The 11,246-nt window shown below is 44.0% G+C and overlaps 1 protein-coding gene across 3 annotated transcripts in view; it reads right to left on the bottom strand.

Annotated features, from left to right (window-relative positions):
* Nucleotides 1-509: 509 nt before the first annotated feature.
* Nab1 (NGFI-A binding protein 1) overlaps nucleotides 510-11,246 on the bottom strand; it is a 41,333-nt gene continuing 30,596 nt past the window's right edge. For 2 of the 3 annotated variants that reach the window (XM_038315197.1, XM_038315198.1), the window contains exons 5-8: nucleotides 9,731-9,820; nucleotides 7,770-7,929; nucleotides 5,046-5,162; nucleotides 510-2,394 (exon numbers count right to left, since the gene is read on the bottom strand). In XM_038315197.1, coding sequence (XP_038171125.1) covers nucleotides 2,306-2,394; nucleotides 5,046-5,162; nucleotides 7,770-7,929; nucleotides 9,731-9,820 — 456 coding nt within the window. In that variant the 3' untranslated portion in view covers nucleotides 510-2,305. The remainder of the gene's footprint in view (nucleotides 2,395-5,045; nucleotides 5,163-7,769; nucleotides 7,930-9,730; nucleotides 9,821-11,246) is intronic. The other variant, XM_038315200.1, reaches the window with a different exon arrangement.

Below are 11,246 nucleotides of genomic sequence, written 5' to 3'. Positions count from 1 at the left end.
CACACAGCTGGGCCAGAAGTGGGGTTTAATGATTTTAAATATTTGCTATAGTATCTCCTCACAATCTGAATCTTCAAAAGAAAACCAAGCACATGTCACTGCAGTGAGCAGGAGCCCCTACCTGTCTCTTAGTTTTCTTTGGAAGATTCAGAGCAATATCAAAGCCATAAACAAAATGGTGCTGGACCAATACTACTTAGCCATCTCCAGTGTGAGATGTGTGAGCCACCCACTAGGAAGGGCCTCCCAAGGTAAACCACGACCTCTCTGGTCTACAGAGCGAACTCAAGGCCCGCTCAGGCAAGTTAATAATCCTGTCTCAGGATAAAAACATAGAACGAGTGCTGGGACTATCAATTAGTAGTAGAACCCTGGCCCATGTGTGAGGCCTCCATGTTCAGCCCCCAGTGTCACGGGAAGAAGAAAGATAAAGTCACCTTGTGCCCTGACAACGCCGTAAGCGAGGCGAGCGGGCGGCGTCACGGCTGTTGAAAGGCTCTAAGCATCGATCCGTGAGGCACAGAAGTCTTTATTGCCACAGGAAGCGAAGTACACTCATCTCTTCTTATCAACAGTTTGAAGAATCACAAAAAGTTCAGAATTCACACAATAAAGATAATACAGACCTGGGGAGAAATGGTCCCTGGGGTTATATCGGCTGTAATACTGAGGTAACCAATTGACCTTGCTGAGTGAAAATATCTTAAACCAAATGGAAAAAAAGAAATCACTAGTTATAACATCTAATTTATACACACCGTTCAAATAAAAATATATATTATTTGCTTTAATGTATAGCAAGTTTAATACATTAGTGTTTATAAAATAAAAAAATGTATTCTACTGAACTTTTTTTCATTTTTTTGTGCTTCTTTATCTCTAAGCTTGGAAGTCAGAAAAGTACGTTACTCAAGGAAACCTACTTCTAGAGTCAAAGATGCAGGGTCTAGGCCTCGGAGAGACAGTCCAATACCAGCTGGAAGATTCCATCTCCTAAAACCTGCACGTTAAAAATCTACAATCCTGAAATGTAAGACACAAGTTTGTTTGTTTGTTTGTTTGTTTAAAAAAAAAAGAAGACCCCATACATTTCTCAAAATAGATTACAGAACACAAGAAGTGGTTCATGGGCTACTACTGATCAGTGCTGTGGCTAATATTAAAAACTGAACGTTCTATTCATCTGCTCTAGCGCTCGCTCTCCACAAAGTGTGCAGGGAAACCACAGCAATCAGCGTCAAGGTAGCACAGAGGCTGAGGTCCATAAGAGACTTCTGCAGTGGGCAAAACGCCCTGGTCCCGTGGGAACCGTAGGAAGGGAGAGAAGCCATCTGAAGGCCTGAAAGCTGCTTCCTGGCATTTCTACTGTGACCCTCTTCTACGGGTCACCACGGAACGCGACGGTGACAGTGGTTAGAGACTGGGGTGCAGCCACCTCACAGGACACGCGGTCAGCGGAGTTCCGCAGAGCGGAGTGGGGACCAGTATTTATTACAGCCGTGATTTACTACAGAACTAAAAACAAGACACATACGCCATGCCGATTCACCCAGGCCGCCATCTTTACCACGTGGAGGGGTAGCTTACTATGCCTTAATTTACTCAACGTATCCGGAAATACCAATGGTTACGTCAGGGCTTGCACACGTTAGCTCATTTATTTCAAGTCGCCTGTCCAACTTTCTTACATCTCGAGCGGCTGTCATGAACCGGCTATACATTTCCCATGAACCAACATCAATTTGAATCAAGTAGTCAGTACACAGCCTCTTCCTTGGTGTAAACTGAGTGGTTGCCTCCCATCTTTCTCCTGTCGCTGCCTCCGTCCGTGCCCATCGCTACGTTGCTTAGGCTTTCTCTGTATGACTGCACAAGTCCTAAACGTTGATGGTGACATTTACTGTAAATACATTTAGACAGAGTTTCAAGTAAAAAGAATGGGTATCCACATCTATTAGACCTAAGGTTTAGACAAAAGGTTTCAACACCTAGATTTGCATCTATAAATTACACAGACACGTTGTACACTCTTAAATAGTGGATGTTTACAATATTGGGCCTCTCCATACGAACAACTTACAGAGAAAGGTAATGGTCAGTGTTTATTACATCGCAACGCTCTCTTGATTTCCTCCTCTGTGGCTGTTGCTTTGTCCTGGTTTCCACAGACTCGTGTGAGTTCTTATGCTTTGGCTGTGATCTGTTTGAGCTGAATGAGGCAACAGTGGTTATTAAGGCTTATTCTATGATGGAGCATTATCCTTGAATCCGGTGCCGTTTGCAGAGAACAATGGGAGAATCTCAGCTATCTTGGGTCTTCTGGCTCCGTCTTAATAGTTTTCTTTTCCAAGGGGAAAGCAGAGTGAGGGTAGTCTTTTAAGATGCCAAGGCTCTCTACATTAAACAGAACCAGAAAGAGTCAAGTTATTAAAGCCCCAAATCCCACAGCAAATAGTATTGACTAATAATAATTGTGAAAGTCTACATGGAATTTTATTTACAGACTCGTGGTTAAAAGCATGCGTTTTGGCTGAACATGGTAGTGATGTATTCCCAGGACATTCCCAGGAGGTTGAGGCAGGAGGACTGCCTTAAGGAGGAGAGCAGCTAGGGAGCCAGGACCACAAAACAAGACCCTGTCTTATGGAAAACAAACAAAAAACAAAACAAACAAAAACAAACCACAGTTCCATTTAACCCCCAACTACATCAACTGCTAGCTATAAATCAATGAATTACAAGCTGTACCTTCATGTCCTTACCTATAAAATGAGCAAAGTATCTTACCCAGAGCAGGAGGGGTAACCACAAAATGTATATGAATAAACAGACCCTTCTAAAATGCTCACTGCACTGTGGTCAGTACATAGACTCAAACAGGTCACATACAAATGTCAAGAGCTAAAATATTTACTATAAAACTGTGATCGAAATACATCTTCAATTTTAAATACTAAACTACATCTAAAAACCTAAAAGCCCAATGGCATTCTAAACCAGGGAATCAAGTGGGAATGAAGAATGAAAAGTTTACTTTCCTAAGCGAAGATTCTATGGAGTTTTATAAATAGTTATTTTAACAACGGAGACCACTAAATGTGAAGTGCAATCTTTACATAATGTACTAATACTTGGAGATACTCTCTCTCACACACACACACACAAACACACACACACACAACATATGTGCAAACATGTGGACTAATACACATATACATAAATCACACACACACACATCCCTTGAGAGGGCTATAGAAAGGGAACCAACACACCTACCCCATGTGAACACGGGCAGATAACTCACTGTCTGCAAGCCTCTCTACACAGAAAGGGATTTAACTTGCACTGAGGGGTAGGAAGAACAGCCACAGTCGTTTGATTTTTTACCAGCAGGACGGTTCACACGCTCTTGGTCATGGCTTACAATGATCCTGTGGAGTACCCACTTTACAGGTAAACTCACGAGAAGCGGGGAGAACAAACTCTGGGTCACATGGAATACGTGTCATTTCTCCTCATTTTCCTTAAGGAAAAGATTCTTCGACGGACTGACACACGGTACATATGAACCACACTCTGGGACAGGTCCCATGTTCAGGAGTCACTGGCCAACATGAATCAGACTCCATGGTTTTTGTTGTTGTTCTGTGAATGCATAGGAGTGGGAGTAGGTTTTCTTTTTAATATAAAAATCGCAAAGTTGGCTGAGCAATGAGGTGGGGACAAAATGGAAGAAATTGTGGGAGGGGAAGGGTATGGTCAATATAGTTTATGAAACTCTCAAAAAAATTAAGACTAAAATTAAATCTTAAAAAAAAAGCAACAAAAAGCCGGGTGGTGGTGGCGCACGCCTTTAATCCCAGCACTCGGGAGGCAGGCAGAGGCAGGCGGATCTCTGAGTTCGAGGCCAGCCTGGTCTACAAGAGCTAGGTCCAGGACAGGCTCTAAAAAAGCTACAGAGAAACCCTGTCTCGAAAAACCAAAAAAAAAAAAAAAAAAAAAAAAAGCAACAACTCTTTTTTTTTTTTTTAGGTATTGCTTTGTTCTGTTCTATGTAAAATCCCAGCTTCACTAAATCTTCATAGAGCAGAGACACTAATCGTGGTGAGGCAAGAACGATCAATGTAATTGCAGCATGTCTTTTATGAAAGATCTTCGAAGCAATATGACTTTGTAGAAAACATGTTAGCTTGTTAAGGACTTGAAAGAAGAGTTGGTTTTCCATAGCGATGAGAAGAGAGGATCGATTTGCTGTCATTTTGGGAGGGTTTCACTTGTCATCTTTGACAGTCAGGTGAAGCAGAGGACTGGCGGGCATAAGGTTCAGACCAGTATCTAGACGTCAGGCATTTCCGGAAGCCAGCTGCTCCCGGGCACATGAACAGGAAGACGCAGACTCTCGACAGACTTCCTAGACAATCCTTAATCCACTGTCAGCTCTAAAGCCGTGTTCCTGCCGCCTTAACTGTCCGATCCGCTCTCAGCTTCCCCTACATACTTAACTCTCTGATCTGCCCTCAGCTTCCCCATCCCTAAAATCAGTGACTGCGTTCAACTGATCCCTAATGTTAGCTTATTCAAAGACTAAATGATACCAGATTCTTCTACATGGTGCTGGCATCTACTAATGGACGCTGTGAGATTCATTTTACTTGCGTAAATACCTGAAACCTTCCCCCTAAAATGCTTCTGCACGGAAAGTCAGGTTCTGGTAACAAGGCTCTCTTGGCCCGAGAATGGATGCAGAGCCCACCTGTGTCACGTCACAGGTCAGCCAAGAGAGCCAGTCCAATTCATGATAACCATTACCACCCAGCTTAGACCACCGCCAAGTTGCCACCCATAGAAAGGCAGCCCAGCAGTCTCAACTCTACGACTCTTCCCTGTCATCCCTTATAAACACTGTAATTCTCAAAGAGGCTGACTAATATTGTGGCGATCTATGATTTCCACAGGGGACTGACGTGTTCAGCGGGGACGGGACGGGAGAGCAGAGCTAAGGGAACGTTATCCAGGCTTTCTCTGGCGGCAGACTGCATTCTCACCTGACGAGTGGGATTTCCCCTCGCTGGAGTAAAGTCTGCTCAGCTCCCCATCGACCACAAAATGATGGGGCTGTCGGTTCTGTACGTTAGGCATTCGGAGATTCAAAGGTCTTTCCCCTAACAGAAGGAAGAAAGAAAAGGAAAACGAAGGAACGATTAAAACATTCCCAGTGGGTTTCTTTCGTTTTCTGTTGACTTTGTAGATAAAGGCTCACAAATTGCCGGGGCAGACCTTACGAAGAAAGGAATGGGTCCACAAGGCACTGACGCACTTATGTTAACTGGGAAGAGACATCTGAAATACCCACTTCCGAAGAAAATGGCGAGACCTGAATGCTAGCACCCGAAGTGTACAGCCGTTGGGGTATATAGAGCAAAGATGAATCTAACAGGAGAGGGACATTTCCAGGCGCTCTCTAGCAATGCACTAACACAGCTCCCTTGTAAGCCATTTTCCTGAACGCTGGGACCATGTACCCAGCATGCTGTCACCAAACCACACAGGTAAAAAGGGAGCCAGAGACAGCTTCAGGCCAATTATAGTTTTGTGTTGTCTTTAAGCACAATCCATGAAAAAGTAATTAGCAAAATGCTTTATAAATTATTACGTTATCCATCACAGAAAATTGATATCCTGCTGTAAGCTACTCTAGTGTCATAAATTGAGTTCCACCAAATCTTTCTTAATTGTGTCTGCTTAACTGTTAGTTCTTAGCTACTAAGACGGGTCAGAGAAGTTAAAGACGACCTCAACTAACACGTTTTTGTCATGTTTTAGAAAGAAAATCTTTCTTTTTATCTTGTGTCATGACCTAGGGAGCAAGATTTCATCCCATCAGTAGAGAATGCTTGCTAACATGCTATTCTTGTTTGGATGGGGAAAAAAACTCCTTGGGAAGACACATCATACAAGGGATTAATATCTAGAATGTTTAAAGGAGTGCAGAAATTAGTCACCAAAACCTCTAACCTTCCTATTAGTAACTGTATTAATGAAATGATTAGATAACTCTGAAAAAAAAGAAATACATATGAATGCTCCCCAAATGTTTGAAAACCTGCTCAACATTCTCAGTTATCACGTAAAAACATACTAAAATTAAATTGCTTTGATAGTCTCCTCATCCTAGTTAGAATGGCTAACATTGAGAAAACAAAAGCTAACCAATGCCAGAGGGGATGCGGGGCAAGAAGATCCCTACTTCTGCCTGGCAAGAGCCTACACTGGTACTGCCACACCAATGGAAACCAGTGTGGAGGGGTCTCAAAAACCAACAGGACGGCCACATAATCTAGCTATACCACTCCTGTGTCTACGCCTGCAGGGTGCCAGAAATTCTGCCACAGAGATATGCACATGCTTGGTTATTGCTGCCCTGCTAGTAACAGCTAAGGCATCAGCCGGGCCCCGATGTCCATCAGCGGATTAATGGTAAGGGCCATGAGGCACAGATGCACACGGGAGTTGTGTTCATCCGCAAAGAAGAGCAAAATGATAACCCTTGCAGGAATGCAGACGGAACGGGAATCATTATATAGTATTATAAGTGAAATAAGCCACATTCAGAAAGACAGACACCACATTTTCTTTTGTATGTTGAACCTAGTGTGTGTGTGCGTGTGTGCGTGCGTGTGTGTGATGAAACTAGAAAGACTAGGAAGGGAACAATGAGCCGGGAAGAAGGGATTTTAGGGGAGAGGGAGGGGAGAAGAGGGTACTGCAAGACACACGACATGAAAGGGGGTGTGGGAGGGAGGAAGGCACTGGGGGAGTAGGGTAAATAAGAACAACATCTTCCCAAAATGCCACACCAAAACCTGTTCCTTTATATGAACTGGAACCATCTTTTAAAAGATGGGTTCTTACACGGGAAGAGGAGTTGCCAACAGTGGTAACCACTCGCTAGAAAGTGAACACTACATAAAACAAGACAACATGGAAACACTGTTTGCCTTCAGCATACTATACGGTGATATTTGAAACTGCAGGACCTACTTACAGGCTGACATGGCACGTCTCTCTACTCGAAGCTAAGCTGCCCATGAACAAGGATATCTTTTGAGTTGCTATGCCTTCTGGGCTTAGAGGCATGCCTGGCAGACAGAAAACACTTCAAAAAATGCTCTGAACGAGGGGATCACAATGACTTGGGATTGTCTTCAAGATGGAGACATGACAAAAGTAAGAGAATTTTCATGGTGGAAATACGGCCCACAGCGCTCTCTGACATGGTCTTGTGTTCTGTGTGTTTTAGAAATAACCAAGTCCTCTTAGGAAATAAATACTAGGCATTTTGGACAAACAGGTTTTTGAAATTTAAAGAAAGATGTTTTGATCGTTTTGAAAAGGCGAGCGTGTACCTCAGTGGAAGGGCCTAGATTCAATGCCTGGCAAAACAAGGGAACAGAGTCCCACCTAAGAACGGTCTTTGATGGGAACTGTTTCTTTGAGAAGTGGCCTATATGCTCACATCTGCATCCTGACCAAGCCTCTCTAAGACACATGTGCAAACTATAGTACAGGAAAAATAAAACTTAAAGACTTCAGAAATGAAGATAAACAGGATGAATAATTTCCTTTGGAAAGGAACTAGTTACAATAGATTTTCACAGAGATAAAGTAATCCCCTCACAATATTGATTTAGTTCTAATCCATCCTCCCCCCTTTCTCTTGGAAAGGCGCGTGGTGCCGCTCTGGAGGCCAGGTCACCGCGGAGGCCCACCTTGTCCGTCGGAGCCATCAGAGGGCAGACCGTCTGGGCTGTGCTCTCCGGAGCTCTGCCTGTAGAGCCCGGCCGCCAGTCTCCTCTCCTGCTGCAGCCTCTCATAGCCGGCCTGGGCACACAGGAGCTCCATCTGCTTGGCCACGCCCTTTTCAGCCTGCTAGAAAGTAAAGCCAACACAAAACCAGTAACTGCAGCATCCTAGATTTCCTAATAGGTTAAAGATGCCAATTTGAGACGCCAGCAAATGTATTTAGTATTTATTAAAATGAGCTCACACTTTCTACGGTATGCTTGTCTCCCTAAATAGGAATAAATGTCTGTGCCCTGTGAAATACTGATTTTCAAAAGGTTTCTTTTCAGTCCCATAAAGAGAGTCCTATGTAAGCTCAGAAACAATTTAACCTTCAGCCTTCATTTTGTTTCCAAGGTCCTGGGTCTTTTAAAGGATTTCCCTTCCTTCAAAAAAAAAAAAAATTACCCAAGAGCACCAGCAACATCTGCTATCACCTACTTTGAACACAGGGCGAAATCCTGGCATTTTATTTTAGGATTTGGCGCTACCCAGACTCTGCTATGATGACAGCCTGCTTGGAGGAGAGAAGGTGTAAAACGCCCGTCTAGAAGAACAAGACAGACACACCTCCCACCAAAATTAAACAATGCAAATTATGCGGAGAGGCCTTCTTGCCAGCAAGGCTCTCTGCCTCCGCCCAGACAGAAGCAGCATCACCCCAGCCAGCACAAATGGACATGTTTAAAACACAAGGCTGGTGTGTGACACACAAAGTCATATCTGCATGAATTTCAAAGCCCCTTTCTTAGGCACTGTTCTAATTGACTTGCGTGTGATATTCAAAGTAGTGTATCTATGACATTTGCCAAGGAAGCAATAGTCAAAATGCAGAAGTGATTCATTACCATGTTACATAAAAGTACTATAAGAATTCTGCTATATAAAATTGGTTACCAAAGCCATGATTCACAATTTTAAAAATCAATAGATGGAGCACATAATGAATTAGGTAACCAGAAAGAATGCCCAGACTTTTCTAAATGTGCACAAACTAAGTCAAAGGTAACAATAACTTCATCTCACTTGGGATGTCAGCCGGTGAACGTCTGACATTTCGGCAGGTAGCTCCACACGGGAAGAGGCAGGGATCCCTCTCGTCTCCCCAGGACAGGTTTGGCAATACTACACGGACACAAACATCCCCAGTGTCTACAAGGGGCACTCACACATGGACTTTGGAAATATCCATTTCTGAGTACATACAGAGTTAACAATTTACTAGAATTTGGGAGCAGGGGGAGGGTTCATGCAGCACAGAGCTGGCTGAACAAGCCTGAGAAGCCACGTTCAAACCTGGGCATGCACTACGATCCCAGTACTGGGGAGGCAGAGACGGGTGGATTCCTGGGGCTTAGCAGGCAGTAAACAAGATCCCATCTCAAAAAACCAAGGTGGGTGGCTCCTGAGGAACGACACTCACGGCTTTCCTCTGGCCTCTACAGACAAGTGCACGCACAAACACGCACTCCCTCACATATGTACAGAAATTAATAAGATTATCCAAAGCTACCCACTAATTTAACAATTCTTCAGTAAGGCTTTAAATGAGGTAAGAGTCACAATGTTGACAATATGTTATTGAGATCTTGTGTTATTTCCCCTCCGAATTGTGCTGTACAGGGTCACGGTGAGACTGGCTGCTTCCCCTCAATGCTAGAAGAATGTCTCATTTGCTATAAGTAAGGACTATCTTACCAGACTTTGTTCATGAACCAAATGAAACCAAGCTGTTTCGGCTACCTTACCGATAGGGCTGTGGAGAAGACATTTTAACAATAACCAGAAACAAACTCAACCGTCTAAATCCTCAACGTGAAGCCGGCTGAAGCGGCCCCCTCCCTTCCAGCCTACAGCCATTTCCTCAAGGCGTCCACTGTGGGGTTACCTGAGAACTGAGCGCCGCAAGCTCCTCGCTCTTGGCTCTGGCCTGCTGGAAGAGCGTCTGCACAGATTCCTGGAAATCTGGAAATCCGTCCTGCGGGGCAGATCACAGGGCCAGGGTGTTTAGACTTTGTTACCACACAAAGAAAAATAACACTGCAGTAGTAAACAATCTGCTGGGGCTGTAGAGCACGTGGGTCATCGGCTACCACGCCTCACTCTCTACAGTCGGCCACGAGTGAACAAGATGGGAAACCCAATCATCACCGCCACCAGCACTGCCAAGTGGACTCTGGTTTTATGAAGCACTGGGAACTATTTCCATGGAAACAGCACTTTCGTATGGGTTCAACGAGCCAGAAGGAAAAACATCATGAGGAAGAACCCTCCACCATGACATCCTCTGCCACTATTTGCGGTGATTCCAAACCTTCCTAATACCGCGACCCTTTACCACGGGGTTCCTCATGCTGTTGCGACCTCCCAACCATAAAGCTGTCACCATGGCTACTTCATAGCTATAATTTTACTACTGTTATAAATCATAACGTAAGTATCTGTTTTCTTATGGTCTTTGGAGACCCCTGCGAAAAGGCTGTTTTAACTCCCAGAAGGGCTGTGAACCACAGGTTGAGAACTCCTGGTTAAAGCCCTCCATGATCCATCTGACCTAACTAGTATGGCTTTCCCTGCTGGCACTGGGTACCGCTGGGCTTAAAAATATTCTTTTGTCAATTTTTTTTGTTTTGACATCCAAAAAATTAATTTTATACGTGATAGTTGCACAAGCTTCTGGGTTTCCATGACGTCTACTGCACTCAAGTTCAAAAGGAATTCAGTAAATGGCCAAACTGCCAGTTGTTCAAAAGTTTTTATTTCCCCCAGTTGTTTGTTTGCAATCCATCTAAGACCTCAGTTATGTATCATGTGATGAAGACCTAAAGTAAAAGAAAAAAATTGAAATTGCCAACGTGGATTTCCCGGGACTGTCCGGTGGGTCCCTTGATGACAATGGCCATGGAACAGCAAAGAACTCCAGAGCATGCCCTTCCGGGTACAGTCTCCTTGCAGGGAGGTGAAGACAAGAAAGCCTGTTGGAGCTGCTGGGATGACCAAGTGGGACGAGACGATGAGACCGTGCCTTTTGCACGGTCTTTTCGGAGGGCATTCTATGCCTGCGTAACCCTTCAGCTACAGCGGGTCAGGTCATGTATGTCGGGGTGAATCTACCCACCATTTCTATCAAGTTTTTTTTTTTTTTTTTTTTTTTTTTTTTACCTGCCTGCTTGCTGTTCTACAAGAATATAAAAGCTACGGGCAACCATGAGGACTTTAGTATCATTAAGGAAGGCCACGAAGGCTCTCCTTACTGAAACCAAGGCAAGCTTCCCCTTGGTTGGGTAAGCTATATACTTTTAACACAGGGTTAACCATTAAAAACCATTTTTTTTTTTTTTGGTTTTTCGAGACAGGGTTTCTCTGTAGCTTTGGAGCCTGTCCTGGAACTAGCTCTTGTAGAC

This window comes from Arvicola amphibius, chromosome 18, assembly GCF_903992535.2.
Source record: "Arvicola amphibius chromosome 18, mArvAmp1.2, whole genome shotgun sequence".
Taxonomy (NCBI): Eukaryota; Metazoa; Chordata; class Mammalia; order Rodentia; family Cricetidae; genus Arvicola; species Arvicola amphibius.
This window is presented reverse-complemented; position numbering and strand designations above follow the sequence as displayed.